This window comes from Octodon degus, unplaced genomic scaffold (assembly GCF_000260255.1).
Source record: "Octodon degus isolate 3935 unplaced genomic scaffold, OctDeg1.0 scaffold00106, whole genome shotgun sequence".
Classification (NCBI taxonomy): Eukaryota; Metazoa; Chordata; class Mammalia; order Rodentia; family Octodontidae; genus Octodon; species Octodon degus.
In genome coordinates, this window is record NW_004524682.1 from 1938002 (window position 1) to 1956630 (window position 18629).

Consider the following 18629-nt stretch of genomic DNA (forward strand, 5'->3'; position numbering starts at 1 on the left):
TAGAAACAAATTGTACTCTTCATAGGTCATCTAAAATTTCCTACTAAAGTTCTTACTTATCCAGGACCCAGTGTGACCATTTTTTCCCACTCCACATACAGAAAGTTGTCAACCTATATTTTTCTCTAAAACAAATATTTTCATTATCACTACCATTATGCATAATTTTAAAGATCTTCTATGTGTTTGAGATGCTCTTTATTTTTCTTTTATTAACTACTTTTTCCTCAGTATTGAATTATTATTCTGCACTTTATTACATTGTTAAACTTATCTGACTAGATAAATTGTGTCCACTCCCCTACTGATCTTAACACAATATTAAATTGTATTCTAGAACTGTTCTAAACAAAACGAGATGAAAATAAATTCCTAATCATACGATTCTTCATTTCTAAGAAAAAGATAAAGCAATGTGTATATCCCTAAACAGTCCTATTATTCCGTTTCTTCCCTTTCTGTTAGTGGTCTGATGTTGGAAACTCTATCATTTACAATTTATTAGCGCATGTCTTCACGTCATAGGCAATCCAATACTGCCAGTTATTCAAGAGAAAGAGATCTCAGGCAAGTGGAAGGAGGACGGGATCCGTGATGAGTTGCCACAATTTATCTGGCCATCTGGCCACATTCAACTGCTTAGAACATCTAAACAAATGTTAGAGTTTAGAATTATAACTACAATGGTACAAAAGCTAGCACATATTCGGAAAGTAATCTTGAACAAAATAAAACACTTAAGCTAACACGTTAAAAGCATAGGCTGGGCTTATATGCTTGTATTAACTAAATCAAGATCCATATCTAAGAAATAAAGGAGTGAGTTGCAAGAGAAATATTGTAGTTAAAAGTCAAGCATTCTTGGAATTTGGAGAGGAGGCAACTGAATTTCTCCAAAGAGAACTAGACGATAAATTTCAAAACTTTCTTCAAAACCCAGGCTGGCATACATCCTGTGTCTGTATTCAGAGATTCCAAAACTCCAAGCCATACACAGAACAAGGCAATAGGACTTTATAATGGAAAGCATTTTCAGGTTGGCATGTACAAAATCATCCATAAAAACTAGAGAAAGGCAGGAATGCTTCTAATGAGTTTGAGTAACCAGAATTAATGAGCAGCAAAATAACTCACTTAAAATATAGAACAGTGTTCCTATGTGATGACATAATACACAACTTTCCTTTCCAGCTCTAGAAACTATGTTCTGAAAACACCTATTGTAAAAATAGCATACGTGAGACTGAGTTATTGTTCCTGGCAATAAGGAGACAATAACACTGTTATATCCTTATGGGTGGTCCAAATGTTAACATGTCAGATGTGATAAAAATATGGCAACTGCTTAAAGTTGGCAAAATTGTTACAGTAAAATATGTTTTTATTAACTCCCTAAAAATGATCTCCACTATTTTAAATATACCTATCCCATCTCACCTGTCACATTTGGACAATTCTGGCCATCCTTCTTCATGTCTTTTGTTATGCTGTATCATATCTGTCTCAATATCCTGAATGAATTCTAAACATTTACTTTTATGGTCATCTTGACTTTAGGAAAAGACAGAAGTCACACAGAGTCACATCTGATAAGGAAGGAAGGTAAAGGAGGACACGGGGTAACATTTGCATGAGCTGCCCTGCTGCTGGATGGCATTTAGCAGCAGAATTCACTGCTGTTGTGAACATACCTCAACAAAAAAATTCAAAAAGACTTTCAGAACTGCTTCATAAAATGGTAACAATGATGGGATAAAGATTCCAAACAAGGGCAATTATTTTTAGAAGAATTTATGGCAATATGTCTTTTAAAGTAATTTTAAAAATTAAACATCCACCATACATGTTGTGACCAATGCTTACAGTACAAATAAGTCATTAGCATAACAATAAGATTGCATTTTCAGTGCTGCTAGCTGTGGCTATTCATCCCATTCATCTAAGTGCCCATAGTAATGCACTGTTTAAAAGACTCAGGCCAGTGAGCAGAGTGCTGCATAACATGATCAGAACACTCAGGAGGCTGAGGCAAGAGGATCTGAAATTTAAGACCATCTTAGAAAACTTAGAGAGCCCTTGTCTTAAATTTAAATAAATAAATAAATAAATAAATAAATAAAGGCCAAAGTGTATCTCATTCCAAATTGGCTCAAAGACTAAATCACCACTGATTCCACTTTGAAACTGAAAATGATTAATCACCACATTAACAGAAATGCTGTACTATAACCTTGCATGTAGGTGACTGAGCTAGAGACGTCTCTTCTCATCCTTGTGGGCATTCAGCACATTGAATAAGAGCCTCTGCTAAACCAGTTCAAAGCTTGGTGGGTGAAAAACTACCAGCATCTCAGCGTCATTGGGCAGTTATGGGAGATGAAGCCTGCCGCGCAGTGAGAAGGAAGACCATAGAAGGCTTGAGCCAGGTAAGGAATTGGGACCTCTGCCCTCGAGGTGACTGAGAGATGTGGACGAATCCTAAGCAAAGGAGTAAGGTTTTTAATGAGCATCTGAGAATGAGCATGGTGGTAGATCCGTGAAGGATGAAAGAGAAGAGGAAGAAAGCAATATATTGTCTCCAAGAATTTTTGTGAGAACCTATTTCAGCTTAAACTGACTTTGATTCTGAGGATGTGAAAAAGGGAGGCCTGAAAGAGACTCAAACCTGGGAGATCAATCAGAGGTACAGGGAGTAAAAGGAAAGTCTTGAAGGATTTCCAACTTTCCATTTAGCATACATGAGCACATTGACCGTACAAATGGGAGTGTGTGGTATCTGTATGGAAAATGCTAGATTGTGGACAATTAGCTTCTGCTTAGCTAACCTCATTGTTCATCACCTTTGTCTTCTTTGAAGTCAAGCTAATTGTGACTTAAGACAAAGGTCAGAGCTTATATAACAGAAAGAGGAAAACTAAAATAATATTTGTAGTTATAGCTTTTCGATTAAAATCCTAAAGACGCAATCAACAGAGAATTCTTAAGGGTGATGAAGAATTTTTGCCAGAAATTAAGTGCCAATATTATTTTAAAATGTAAAATGATAAAGCCATGCACAAAGAAGTCAGAGAAATACACCAACATTAGTAATCATAAGAAAAAGAAATTGTGAATATTGAAAAGAAGAGAAGCATTATATGTAAATACTGCTCTACAGAGCAATACAGAAAAAACAATATATTGGCTGATATAGGCTTGACGATTGATAAGCACAACAAAAATAAGAAATATACAGCATGGTTGCAATGTTTATAAAATTGGAAATCAAGAGATTTTAAGATAAAACCCTAAAATGTATGGCCAATCCATACATTGAAAATCTATTAATTCATCAGAATAGGAAAGCTGGGCCACCCAGTCACCAGAATAGGAAAGCTGGGCCAGCCAGACAGCTCAGCAGACTAAAAAGCCTGCTTAGGCAGAGAGTAGCAGACAGGGTTCAATTCCTGGCCTGCTGTGCTGGTGCTGCCTCTGGGGTGTGCTGAGATGGTGATTGATTGAGGCTGGGTGTAGTGGCGCATGCCTGTAACCCCAGCTCTCAGGAGGCTGAAAACAGGAGGATCATTATGAGTCCAATCTGTGTAGTGAGACGCTGTGGACCCTGTAGACCCTGTACTAAATACATTAAAAGAGAATATGAAAGCTATCTTTTTTTAGTATAGATTATGGCATTATACTGAATATAAAATAAACCACAAAGGCGATACATAAGTCTAGTTCCATTACAATACACACAAAGATATACATACATATTTTTAGGGGAAGTTTTCTGTATATTTCTCTGACACATCATTAAAAATCAAAATCTGCATTACATATGTTACAAAATTAAGTTCTCTCTTCTCTGAGAGAATAATAGAGATCCTTAACAAGCTTTTGGTTATCATGTACATTCGAAGCTCCAGTGTACTGTATTGTGATGCATGAAAAAGTACCTGATTTATACTTTCAAAAGGAAGCAAGGGGCCAGGGAGTTGGCTCAGTGGAATAAGCGCTTCCCTGGCAAGCGCAAGGGCCTGAGTTCAATCCCCGGTTCCGCAAAAAAAAAAAAAAAAAAAAAAAGGAAGCAAGACACAGGACCCCCACTGCTGTCCTGATGACCACAGTAGGAGCACAGACTTCTGCCCACAAGCAGAGTCCAGGTGCTTAGCAACTGGGCGACCACAGAAGAGTATGCCACAAAAATTTGGAAGTCGGGTGTTGGCTCATGGTATAAAATGTAATTCAGTTCTATCGGAAATATTAGATGCCAAGAATAGTTGAGATAAAATTCCCCTACATATCCATAGTACCTTAAGTTGGATTTTAACTGGAGAAAGTTAGGTTTGGTCTTTCAACAAAGAAATGCAACATGCAATTGATATACTGCTGCTTGTTCACAAATTTCAAAGTATTGCCCTGAGAATTTCTATGATAACATTTCTAGTAAGAATCTCCAAATGATAGTATCCATTATTCCAATTGTTTTATGTTAATGCATTGAGTCAGTTAAGCTCAGCACCTTTCCTAATGGCCTACAAAAGACAAATGCTAAAAATTACAGATTTCACTAATAGTTTTTAATTGAAGAAAAATTTTTGTAAGGATTATTTACCAGTTCCCTTAAACAAGTTTTATTTCCAGAAAAGCTCTATTAATTGGAAATTAATATTAAAGACTAAGGATGTCATACAACTGGAAAATACATATTACAAATGCTTTGCTTTGGTAGTGGTTATTGCTATCATAACACAAATCAAATCTAAAACCCTTTCAGACATAATTATGAAACCTACAAGGAAGTCTCTTGAGATTTCTTTTTTGTGTGAAAAGTTACAAGGGTTAGAAAGTAAGTTGATGATAGAACAATCTATTGAATTGATAAGTGATCACATTCAATATTCATTAATTTTCATAGTTTGTCTCCATGAAGCTCTGCACAATTAAATATGTATGAAAATCTTGAACTATTGAACAAGAAGCAAATTTAATTTTAAGGCATGTCAAAATGAGGTCACTGAGTTTTCCATGGAATCACCTTATATCTGACCACATATTGAAAAACAGAGGGTGAAATCTCGAGGGCTATTTGCTGACTGCTTATCAATTAGATTAAAGTCCCTCTGAATGGCCTGATCCCTAATTATATAACTGTGGAATGATCAGTGGCAATTGCCTTTGCCAATGTAATTAACATTTTTTTTGTGTGAGATTAAATGGATTTGAATCACCTGCGTAACTTACTTATAAGGTTAAACTCTCTTGAGACAATAGTGTTGTCCGCCAGTGTGTTGCCCCATAAAATATAGCTCTCAGGTAGTCCTGTCAATTTAGTTACAAATTGGCATTCTGGAAAATCCAACTTTATACATGGCATGATCGCATCAAATGCAAAGTCTTATTTTCTTTATGACAGTAATATTGAGAAAGCAAAATAGTCAACTTCACTCAAAATACTGCGTCAGGAATGAGCTTGCATAGTATCTCACAAGGTTCATTTTATATTTTACATGAAGGAAACAAATATTCAGTTAGCAAGTCTTTCTTTCCAACCATATGCAGTCACTGAAAGTGGTTATAAAATGGCCATACAGCTATTTCTAGAATGACCTCAGTAATTTTAAAATAAACTTCGTTTGACATTATAAAACAAGAATCATGGTGATAATTACACAGGTAGATTCCTTTAAGTCCTGTGATCACAAAACTGCAATGAGAGGACAGTAGACCTAACCACTGCTCGCAAAGCTGGTCATGGCTTCCACTGCCCCAGTTCACTCTGCCGCGCTCTACTGAATGAGGAAGCCAGACATCTGGCCTAATAGGGTGTCCTTTATTTATTGGGCTGTACATGATGGCAAGATGGGTCTTTTAGCTTCTGAACAGGATTATTCTGTCCTTCAAAAAAGAAAAAAAAAAGGCAAGATAACCAGATTCAGGTCACCTAAATGCATTTAAATAAATCCTGATGGATAATTTCTTCTCATAAAGAATTTTCTTTATCTGGGTGTGATCACTCCAGGTAGGAAAGCCTGACATAGGCAAATATTCTCAGAGGAAATGGTATGTCTCCCAGTGTATTGTGGAGGCCAGTTCATGTTGCTGTTCATAACACGGCATGAGAATCATTTGAAAGCAAAGGCCCTCAGTAGGAATTTCATTACATCCTATATTTAAGAATTTAAACAAGGGTTAGCACATAGTAGATGAGTAAGAAATATACTCAAAGTATTCTGCACTTCTAATAATAATATATTGATATTGTAATAATGTTTTATTTTTGGAATTCTTACGTGAAAACCACAGGATCTTCTTAGAGATATTTCTAAAGGCTTGGCCTGAGGTACTTTCTCTCAAGTTTTAGTTGTGACCGTCTCAGCTCCTCTCCATCCATCACTGCAGTCATCTCTCATCCATTGGTATCATCAGTCCCAATCTCTGCCCCATCCTCACTGAACTGGCTACTTGCAAATCTGGACCTCCTACACTGAATTCCTTTGGATGGCACAGTCGTAAGAATCTTCTGGTGACCAGAAATTAAATATGAAGGAACAACTGTACTTTGCTACTTACAGAAGTCTTTTGAGTGTAAAAAACAGAACAATTCAGGCAGTAGAATGCAGGCAGAAAGCAACCATGGAAATGCAGAAAGGGATACAGCACAAAAATTAACTTAACAGGGTTTTAAAACTGTTCAATTAGAGAAGATAGAAACATATGAAAAAAGAATAGGATGCTGTCCATAGGAAAAGTTAGAAAAGAGAAAGGCTTAAAAGGTTTAACATTTAACTAATAACTATATATTTGACTGAGAAGTGGAATAAAAGAATAGTGAAGAAAATCCACAGAGTTTTTTTTCTTATATAGTTTTCAGACACTGAGATTGTTCTCCTTGTGTATGTAGGGAAAGAAAAGAATGTCAAACCAAAACCTTTCAGAAAATTCAAGCAAAGAGACAGTACTGACAGTTTGGACAGAGCAAAACAAAATCTGATTACATACAAGGATACAGATCTACACTAATCAGAATCACAGTGGACTTCTCAAAAGCAACGAAGAAAATAAATGATATTGGGAAAGTAATTTGAATACGTTGAACAAATTTATTTTAAACTACAATTTTACAGCTTAAGAAGAGGTTAGAGTCAAGATATTTTGATTTTTTTTTTTTAGCTCCGAACGCCTTCAGGGCAGGTTTTGGTGGCTTGAGTTGTGGGGATCGAACCACAGCAACCTGAGCCTGATTGCTTTGTTGAAGCAGCCACTTAAAGAACTGAGCTAAGGGGCAGTCCCCCAAATGGCAGGGTTTTTTTTTTTGTTTTTTTTTTGACATTTTGGTTTGGAATCTGCTTCCAGTTCCAGTCAGGCAGAAAGCAAGACAGAAACATTTCTAAATAAAGAATCAAATATAGGATGCAGGACATAGGGGGTCAAGCCTTAAAAAGAAGAAAGAAAAACCCAAGAGGAAATTTCTGGGGCAGAGTTAATGTAAAACCCGACTAGATCCAGTAGAAAATCTGAGAGTCTAGAAAGCCATTGTAAGGAAGAGCATTTAATCACTGAGTGAAATAAGAATTTAAAAGATTTTCAAGAATTTCTAACAGGTATGGCAAAACATAGCTGTATCAAAAAATAGGTTATAAATTCATAGAAGAACCAATTTAGCATCCAAATAAAGCTTCAATATAATATTATAAAACTCAGTGCATGATTGATAATATTTACACTTATAACACTTTACTGAACATTAATAACATGACCAATGTTTTTAAAGTGAGTTTGCTAGAAATAGTATGGGTGGGGGACTAAACTCAAAATAAGAAAGGAAGTCAAAAGGAGATACATTTTGGTTTGGGGAAGTGGGCAAGATAATTATCTTCCGAAATATAAAATAAAAAATATAATATCAATAAATGGAAGAATAAATGCTATGCAGAAATACAGGAATAAATGCTAAAAGTGAAAGATAAAGAGACTTTTTAAATACGTTCAATGATAAGGGGGTGTGTATGCGTGTGTGCACTGGAAAACCATGATACATGACACCTTTGTATTTTGTTGTGCTTTATAATACTGATGTTATATATTAGAATTTTGAAACATAAAATCTGACTTTATGTGTTACTCTAATAAAGATTTAAAATTATTAGGAAATATATACATATTATTTTGGATTATTAAAAACACTTAGATTATGCATAACAAACATTTGAAATCAAACCATATTTTAAAAATCAATGGTTTTCAGAACATCAGCTCTAGTTTCATTCACTCTGGGATCCTTAGGACTTCACGTGTATAAGCGGCAAGGGATGTTCTTCTTGCATGTATATACTGTACCATAAATTCTACTCCCATTTAAACCATGATAATGTGTATTAATCCTTATATTTGACAGTAGCCATTTCACAAGAATGGCCATGGGAAGAAACTATCACAGAAGAACCAGGAAAACAGACAATCATGGAGTATGATGCAGGAACTGTTTTAAAATTAGTTCATATTCATCATATCTTGTCAAAAGAGAACAAGTTTAGCAATGTAAGTGAAAACTTTGAACTAGAATACTTCTAATCCAAGCATATTTACTACAGAAACAAAATATGTAAAGAAAGGAGAATTTTTTTTCATATAGTGTGTGTCAGAATGTAGATGATTATGGCATAAGAAAAATAAAATGTATTCCTTTCTGTGTCTTGCAAGTTATAAAGCAATTAAATTTCTTGAGTTCAATGTCGCTGGTGGCTTTTTATGTATGATATATGTTACAATTGATTAGCAAAGGGCATTCAGAACCCTCTAGTGTTAACCATAACCATGGATGTGGTAGTCAGTGGGATTATTACAGGAAAAGAAAATGGAGGTAGAGCATGGAATGCAACCAGGTTTTTACATATTAGGCAAGAAGTGATAATATTTAACAGTGGTGAACTCTGAAGAGTTTTATTAGAAAACATGTCCTGGAGGCAAGAACAACTAAAAGAAACAAAGAAGGTCTCAACTTGAAAAGCACACTGTTTACGTCTTATTTTGAACTGACAGTCAAGAGAAATAAATAATTTCTCCCACACATTATTTGTCACATTCCGTCTGTTCCTTATTTGTATATTTCTTCTGAGTTTGAATGCTGCTTTCTCATCAATAATAGAATTTTAGTTTTTCTTTTAATATTTTTGCTCAACTTGTAATAGCTCAGGTCAGTTCTGAGCAGTTCACACCAATAAACATTTCTCCGCTTCCTAAATCAATTTGTCCAGAGGAACTGCCCCTAGACAAACTCTATCTCTTCGGTTGATAGCTACGATCAAAATAATTCAGAAGTTGCCCCATAACTCTTGACATGGAGGTAGACCATGGAATGCAACCACGTTTAGGGGTCTCCTGCTGTTCTCAGCAGGGATAGCGCGGTAAATATTTCATAATCAAGACACATTACTGGTAAGTCTAATTGCTTGGGTAATGACTTAAAACCTTTCAATTTCCTTCCAAAGCAGTACAGTACAGTATTTTTCCAGTCCAAAGCTGGTGGCAGTTACAGAAAAGTAGCAATGAGTGTTTCTTTAAATAGAAGAGATTTCCTTGTGGGCTTTCACTGCCAATGTTCAGTGACCACTGATTTCCTATTTTACTCAGCAAAACTGTATTTTATTCATTAGAGGATAAAGCACATTGTGAATCTATGAAGAAGCAACTGTATAAAATTTAGAGGAAAACTGCTACTTGTCTGAGCTCTCTGGGACAGAAATTTGCATGCACACTTAGAACAATTTTATTTTTCCTATTCAATTCTTTTAATGAATTATGGGATTTCTCCTCGCTTTGTCATTTGGGACTTCAAGCTGCTTAGTATCCACAGGGAGTATTATCAGAGATTACACAGTACTCAAAGTGATTGGAAAGAGAAGCCCATGCTCTGGTACATATTCATAATGTGCAACCTGAGCTCTTGAAATATAATAGAAATCACAATAGGCCTCTTTCCTTGAAGGCGCTTGCCATGGGCTCCCTCTAAACGAGAACATACATTTCTTCAGGGACCTGTGCAGGACTTCTAGGCTATACTCATTCGTGTCCTAGAGTAATGATCAGAAACAGGAGTGGAGTCACGTCATGCATAGAATCAGGGGGCTATTCTTCTGGCATAGAAAAGTCACTTATAAATCACAATCCTTTCTTGGAATTTACACCATATCTGCCACCACAGAAACTTCTATTAAGGTATGATTTTATGCACATATATTTATGTGTGTGTGTGTGTGTGTGTGTGAGCAGATATTTATGATAAATGGCTAGAGGTGGACCAAGTAACATACATGTGATGGGGATAACACTTGAAACAGAACTTGAGAACTGCAAGTGTCTACATTTTGATATAAAGTGAGCTATTTTTGCTCTGACAAGTTAGTGAACTAACATTTTGTATCATTTTCTTCGTGTCCCTTTTTCATCACACAAACCAACTACACAAACTGGACAATGCTAGTGGTTGACGGATTATCACAAATAATGAACAATCGTTCATATGTGGTCTGGTTATAGTGCTAAAAATATCTCAACACAGAGGAAAGGTGGACAGCAAACAGCAAGTACGGCCAGGTATAATTCCAAAGGGAGTTTTACCAAAGACAGTCAGCTCCGCTGGGTCACTGTCCCTCTCTCCCACCATGTTGGCGCCGACACAGGTGTACATCCCAGCATCGCTCTTCCTTGTATTGGAGATCATCAGTTTCCCTCCACGAATCTATTCAGATTAAACAAAAAGTCAAGAAAAGAGAAAGAAGCAGGAAGAGAAACAAGAGCCAATGAGTAATAATTCTGAGTACTTAAACATATTTCCTTTGCAAAAGACAGCAGCTGTAGCTAAGATACAAGTCATGCTTGCTATTGCAAGAGTGATTTACTTTATGGATTCAACCTCAACATCAGTCTCTGTATTGTGGAATGATTGCCTGGCCCGGTCCTATTTTGAATCACAGTACAGTTTTGATTGAACCTCATGGTTTGTCTTCATGCTGAGATGCTTTTGAAGGAATTGCTATTTTCATTTGTTATCAGACAGTTATAGCACATATTTGCATTGGATAGTACAGCACAAACCACTTTAAGTGGAATCACCAAGTATTTATTGAGCATTTATTAGGGTCAGGCAATATATGAAGCATTCAGCACTTGGTAGCAAGCCAAATAGCAAAAATCCTTGACTTTATAAGCCTTGCATTTCAATTGATAGTGCTAATTATTCTTGTTTTATCTCAATTATAATTAAGAAATAATTTTTGCTGGGAGGACAGGTTGGATAAAAACCAATGCGATTATATAACATACTCATTTTGATTATAGAAACCAGTATGAATTGATACAAAGTATAGACATTAACAAGTGTTCTCTAAATAAATATTTCAATGAGAAGCATTTGTTGAGTAAATGAACAAAGACAATAACAAAAAAAGTCTGCTAAAAGTAATATCAAATTAGAACTATTTTAATGGTGAATAAATAATGGCTCATTGTTTTCTTCTAGGATTTTAAATTAATCTAATGTAGCATTTTTAACTTTAGAGTGATTGAGCATTGTTACTGATGCATGAGATAAGAACATACTGGCTCCATTTTTTAAAAAATTTCATATGTAAGCAAATCTCATGGAGGCTTGTTCTTAGCAGAGATAAATGAAAAACTTAGTTTGAAATCTGCCATATGATAGAAAAAGATTTTCAGTTGTTTTTTATCTGAGAAGAAAAGACTATCAATATATCCTCATTGAAACTATGCTATAATGGTAATTTCTAAAAATGATCATCAACTAATTTGAAATTGAGCTTGACAGTATGACTTAATTTGACCAAGTAAATATTTTGCCTATAAAGAAATGCTTTGCTGGCAAATGAAAATGTGTACACATATGAATGTGCCTTCACTTGTTGCAGCTGGACTCTGAGACAACAAGGCCAGCCTGAACTACTCTACTGAAAAGTGAAAAACAGTGGACTGAAAGACGGAGCTATCTACCTATGCGCCAGGTCACTGACAAATGGGAGTAGGGTCATGCTAGATCATTCAGCCGCGAGTGTACTTTTGAACAAGCCATGGTGGATGAGAAGATAGTGGACAGCAAACAAGCTGATCAGGAAAGAACCATCAGCTTTCCTATGCAATAATGCCCTCAATTAAATTGTTCCATAAACCATGTGACGTTGGGATGGTTTGTTACAGAGCAAAAGCCAAATAACACATTTCCAAAGTTTTGATAGCCAAACCTGGAGCCTTAAGAACCGGACTGGCTTGGGGAATATAGATCCTCACAGTGTTAACAGTAAACGCCAAAGGAGGTACATGTATGTACATGCTGCGATTACACACATGACCTACCAGTTCTGTGCTACACTTTAATCTAGATGTGAGCATGAGACGCATCGTCACTTTAATAAATGCATTTTCAACGATAAGACTCAAAGTAGATGAACTTTTCATTGGAATATGGCATTTGCTCAGTCAAATACACAATTATTTGACACAAAAGAAAAAAATTCATTTTCAGTTCTATTACTGACTCTAAAAATTTTACTGCCAAACATCAGAAGATATATTTTGCTTGAGTGGGTAGGGGCTTGCAGATACATTTCACAAGCAAACATTAAGTGCATCTGCTACTAAATAAAATGATTACATGCTATTCCCTTGCTCTAATTCATTGTCACTTTCTGGTGTCTTCTTTTCAATCTTAAATCAATTGATAAACTTGATCTTCAGCTTTATTTCGGGAAAAATGTGTTTCTACTTGAACTAAACTGCAGAAGCAGTCAGTTTTATAGATATTTCACTTCTTTTAAATTTACTTTAAAATTGATGTATGCAAATTTTCCCATATTATTTTATTGGAACAACAAGAATAAGTGAGATGTTCATCACCTCAAATAATTTCCTCTTGTAATTTTGAAAATGGTGCAAAATGAGATGCAGTTACTCTAGCTCATGGATATCATTTTTGCTTTGACATTTGTAAGGAGGCCTTCAAGGACTTTAAAAAAGTGAAGCATCAATGTCACCCTGCAAGGTATGTTTACATATTCAGGTGCTATAATTCTCAGTACACAACACACACCTTATTTGTATAACTAGTCTTTGAAGCCTTACGCCAGTTTTTCTTTTTAATTTTATGTAAAAAAAAAGGGAAAACAAAATTTCATAATCAAATACCAGCAGAATAACAATACTTAGCATACTGAATATGTTATTTTTAAGGTAAATTACTCAAAGACAGTTTTTTAAAGTCCTTTCCAAGCACTTTAAATAATAACCCTCCCTAAATATAATTTTATTCACAACAAATTACGGAATAAAATATATTCATATCTAGATATGGAATTCAAACTCCTAGATTTCCAGGGCAGACGAACTTACACTTATTCTTTCTTCCTTGTCATCGATGCGAACTTTGTCTTTCTTCCAGTAGATGGTGGGCTCGGGGTGACCCCGGGGGGGCTGGCACTCCAAGATCGCAGGCTCTCCAGCTGCCACGACCACATCAGTGGGGTTTTGCCGGAAGTCATCTCGTAACACTGAAGGAAAAAAGATTAAAATAGAAGAAAACTCAATTCAGTACTCCAGTGTTTTCTTGAAGCAGGTAGCTTCAAGTTTTACTTGTTCTAGTAAAATGTTGCTTGAATATTTACTGAGGTCATACCATTCGCATCTTAAGGTATTTTAGAGCCAGCATTCAAGCTTAGTAATAGGAGAATGGGTGATTATATGGTCATGAACTTTGGCTCAAAAATACAATTTTAATACTGTGATGAGTCTCAGGACAAATAGATAACAAATAGTTATGATATAGTTGGAGATTTAATTAAAAATAAGTTACAAGGGCCAGCCAAATAGCTCAGTGGATTAAGGCACCTACAAGCAGGCACAGGGACTGGGGGCTGCCCTCAGGCACACTGAGAAGGCAATTGAGATTTGGCGAGGTGGCACACACCTGTAATCCCAGCACTTGGGAGGCTGTAAACAGGCAGATCACTGAGTCTGATCTAGTAGTGAGACCCTGAACACCCTATAGACCCTTCCCTAAAATTAAAAAAAAAGTTACAAAACAATTTATATACTATAATACCATGATCTGTAAAGGACACACATACAGGTATGTGCTTAAATGCATTCAAATAAATGTTAAAGCTATACTAAAACCTGAAGCAAGTATGCACAGAGGTTTGTGGGCATCTATTCCTTTCAGTCTCTGGGGGGGAGTGCAGTGAGAGCTGACAGAGAACAGCCTTACAATATGAACCTAAGCAGGAGTTACACTGTTTTCATTGCACTTCAGAAAACAAACTCATTGTTCAACCTTGCAACACACTAGCACCCCCATACACAGGGCTACATTTTCATTCTCTCTATTGCTCCACCTGCCAGGTGACATCTGGGCAATGTGACATTCAGAGCAGAGATATTCCTCATAGCACTTTTGCCAGTCTAAATTTCCCCTCTTTTCATTAAGGAGAACAGCAGGTTGGACCTCCTTGGTAACCTCCAAAAATCTGGCATGCCTAGCTCTCCAAATGTCACCTATCTATCAGCGTTTGTTTCTCTGCTGTTGGCAAACTGAAAAGCCTGGAGAAGCATCTTGGCCCTATCAGAGTGCTGAAAGGTTGGGCTATTTGGCAGATAGCAGCTATGACTATTTTAAGATGAATATTCAAAAAAGTAGAGATCAGGAAATATACTATATCTTCCTGCTATGTGATATTCTTTTATTTCCCCCTGTGGCTGGCTCAGCCTGCCCTGGGGGCAGGGCTGGCAGAGCATATGGTGGTCCCAGGGGTCAAACTATGGTGTCTATAGTTGCCTAAGCTTATCTAAGCAGGCACTTTTGATCCCTGAGCTATCTTGATGGCCCAAGCTATCTGCTATTCTGTACTGCCTTCATTTTTCCTAACATTTTTCCTTATTTAACATTCCTGTAGAAGAGAACCACATGAAGGGTAAAACAAACCTACCCTCATCTGTACATACATGCACATATGTTTTATCATATGCACAAGTACACAGTGAGTATGTGTGTATGTCTATGTGGTTTGGGCCAGTGGTACATGTCTGCATGTATTACTGTGTGTATACATATATATGCTTGCAGGCTGAATTCAGCATTAGGCAGCTTGCTCTTGCCTGTTATGAAAATTATCTCATGCAAATGGGGATTAGGTCAAACCAACCGCCTTTCCTGTCCTTAATGAGACCCACTTCAGCACTGTTGCTTTGTTGTGAAAGTCTCTAGGTTAATTGTCATTTTCCAAATAAATAAAACTCTCTGTCCTAAAAATAGCGCTAGAGATTCAACTGAGTGGCTTTTAGGGCTTTCTTTTCTTTCCTCTCCCAACACATCCTTGAACATAGTTTTCCATCTTAATGAAGTCACGGCCTTTGTGAGATTAGAGAACCTTGTTTCCTTTTGAAGGAGCAGTAAAAAAGAACTCAGCACAAACTGTTCCCTCTCAGCTTATAAACTGATTAATTGCCTGCCCCTGGTGCTAAGAAAAATGTGTTCAGCTTTAGCACTGTGAACTGCACATTTTTGATCCCCCTTGTCTAACTGGTAAAGAAGGTGAGATTTACATGCATGCCGATTTGCTTCTGACTTGGCTTAGGGAAGTAGACAGCTCAATGTGGTGCAAGTGATCAGAAGGGTTAACGCTATGGTTCCTTTCTGCAGTTACAGTCTCCAGGGAGAGCAATCTGGTGACTAATTTATATTCTAAATAGAGAACAGCTGCTTGTTTATGCAACGCTAAGAAGTGCAAAAATACGGTAACAGGGTGATGAACCCCCCCCCCCAACATCCGGTACTGGCGACAAATGGTGTTTTGGCACACCTTCAATCTGTTCCAGAGTGGCACATCTGGCACGGTGAGGGCCTTGTCCAGAATTGGTCTCCTAACAAATGACATGCCAAAAACTCTTAGCTCAAATGGTACTTAGGCCCACTGCAAATCATTCAGAGATGAACTGTTACACTGATCTGCAATGATCCAAATTAAAAGGAAGGAAAAGGACCTTTAAAGGAGGAACAAAAAGATGAAAAATATCCTAACAAACTCGAAGGACTCCTACCCTTGAACAATATAACACGTGTTTATGCATTCACTAAAAAAGCTCAAATGACTCCAATTTGCACACACAGCCAAGAAATCTAACATCAACTATAATTTTAGGCTTTCAGACTGTTCACTCAAAGAGTAGGGTGAGATAATGGTATAATTGGTACTGCACTCTCTGCACCTTAGAATATGCCTTTTAGGGTTTGTGTGTAGCTCAGATAATTCATTTGTTTTTAGTGACTGTTTCATTTAAACCAAATCCTGGGGTAAAATATGTTTCTACGCTCCTCAAATTAGAACTTTCAGGAGAAAATAATATGACAAAATATTACTTCTGGGCTTAGTTTATAAAATAATGTGATTTTCATTCTTTAAGGTCTTTCTGTCTCTCTTCTCAAGTCCTTCACCTGGCATCTCAAAAGATGCCATGTTTCTGGATGGAGAAGCCCTGTGCCACAGATTTGGGACAGCTTCCTGCTGACCCCAGCATGAAACAGGTCATCACTCCAACGGCTGTGTAGGACCCAAATTGCCACTGAGTTCTGTGACAATTTTCATAAAGCGAAGAGGAAATGTTTAGCTCTTAAGTCTTTGTTTCATGTTCATCAAAATCCCACAGTCTTTTACTCCCAAATCCTCTCCCATCTGTACTAAATCATTAGTTTTCTAGGATTTTATCTTCAGTTGGAGCAAATGATTACTCAGAAATTGGACTCTTATTTTATTAAAATAAATGAGCAATAAACAATGAGGTGAACTGCACAAGAAATAGGCTTCTGAAAGATAGAACAGTGATTTCAGAAATTTCTGAACTAGGGGCCTTGCGAGTTAGCTTAGTTGTTTAAAGTGCCTGCTGGGGCAAACCTAGTCAGGCGCAGGGGACTGCGATTTGGTCCTCAGCTCTACATGCTGCATCAGGCCCACCTTAAGGGAGCCTGAGCCAGCCAAAAAAAAAAAAAAAAACCTTCTGAGAAATTTCTGAACCGTGGTATACAAGGCATCCTAGTGAAGTTATTAAAAATGTAAAGCCTAAACACATTATTGATAAAAGTATTCATGCACACCATTGCACAAAGAAAACCATCTTAAACAAACTAAATTGGCTGTGAGAAAGGTAATCTAAAAATGAATTATAATGGCAAGCATGACTTGCAGCAGTTGAAAACCAAACACAACTAAGAGAACACTGATTACAAGACTCCTAGCAGGCAGAATGTGTGTACGAATATATGCACGTGTGTGGATGTAAGAGCTGTATAAGCTTTTAACACAGCCACTTCCAAATTTTTAAGAGAAAATTCAATTTGAGTCCCATGTGTATGCTTATCTTGTATATATTTAGTTTATTAATATAAAACTTCAGTAAGTCATGATAGCTACAAGGATAAAAAAGAAATTCTAGTATTATACATAAACATAGATTGCACATGACATTATGTACTCACTTTTTATGAGAATTGTAATTGATCCGAATGTCCTCTGTCATTGAATGTCCAAGTTTCCTGAATTGTGTTTGCTTGTTTGTTTGGGCTAGTAAAGCAGGCACCCAAGAAAATACTTTTGATCTTTTTTTTAAAAATAACTCTTCCAGAATAATGGCTAAAATTTGTCAAATACACAGTAGAAGCCAATTTCATAATCACAGACATGAAGTAGATCATTTGAACCTCATTTATTATATTTTTGAAACCAGCGTGTCTAACTAGGCACAATCACTATCCTATATTGACACATAGCATCCCATTCCATTGCCCCTACTGCCTTAGTTCAGAATACTCTTGCATCTTGCCATTCCTTTGACTTCACTGTAGCTATTATGAGTTTGTTAAAATAAAAATATGATCAAATCATTTCTCATACATGTGATGATTCTCACGATAACAATTCTGTCCTTAATGTGATTGCAAATTCTCTTTAGAATTGGGTCAGTGCTTGTATCTCCAGGCTTATCACAGATATTTTTGCCATGCTTACACTTTAGGCCTGTGCAGCAAGAAGCGATTATCACTGGGTTCACAATGTCCTTTTTCCTGAAAATATCCCCAGCTCCTCACTTTTCCCTTAAATTGGCTTATTTTTTTCTCTAAAACATATACCGATATTTTTGATCAAAATATACCTCAGTGTCAGTTTCAGGCTCATTTACCTGAAATCTCATCATCTAAATTGGACTAAGTAACCTACCCAAGAAGAACTATGACCTAAAGGGCACTAGAAAATTGACCAAGTCCTCTTCACTGGTTGAACAACTTGATGAAATCTTCAAGAAGAATATTGCAGTCTTTTTTATTATATAATCTAGACCATAATGGTTTAATTTTAAGATGTCATTTTTGAGTTGGTGGGATGTAAGGAACAATCACCTGTTTGAACTAATTCTTTGCTCTAAAATAAGAGTATTCAAAAAGGTCAGAAAACAGGCTTGCAAGGAAACAGTAGATCTGTGGCTATCAAAACTATCAGCATCGGGGCTGGAGAGATGGCTCAGTGGTCTAAGGCACCTACTTAGAACAAGCTTGGCAAAGCATCAGGGACCGCGGTTCAATCCCCCAGCACCAC

The 18629-nt window shown here is 36.6% G+C and overlaps 1 protein-coding gene across 1 annotated transcript in view; it reads right to left on the reverse strand.

Annotated features, from left to right (window-relative positions):
- The window catches only part of Robo2 (roundabout guidance receptor 2), a 644932-nt gene that overhangs the window by 166481 nt on the left and 459822 nt on the right, over nucleotides 1–18629 (reverse strand). The window contains exons 3-4 of the mRNA XM_023724123.1: nucleotides 13381–13538; nucleotides 10600–10720 (exon numbers count right to left, since the gene is read on the reverse strand). Coding sequence (XP_023579891.1) covers nucleotides 10600–10720; nucleotides 13381–13538 — 279 coding nt within the window. The remainder of the gene's footprint in view (nucleotides 1–10599; nucleotides 10721–13380; nucleotides 13539–18629) is intronic.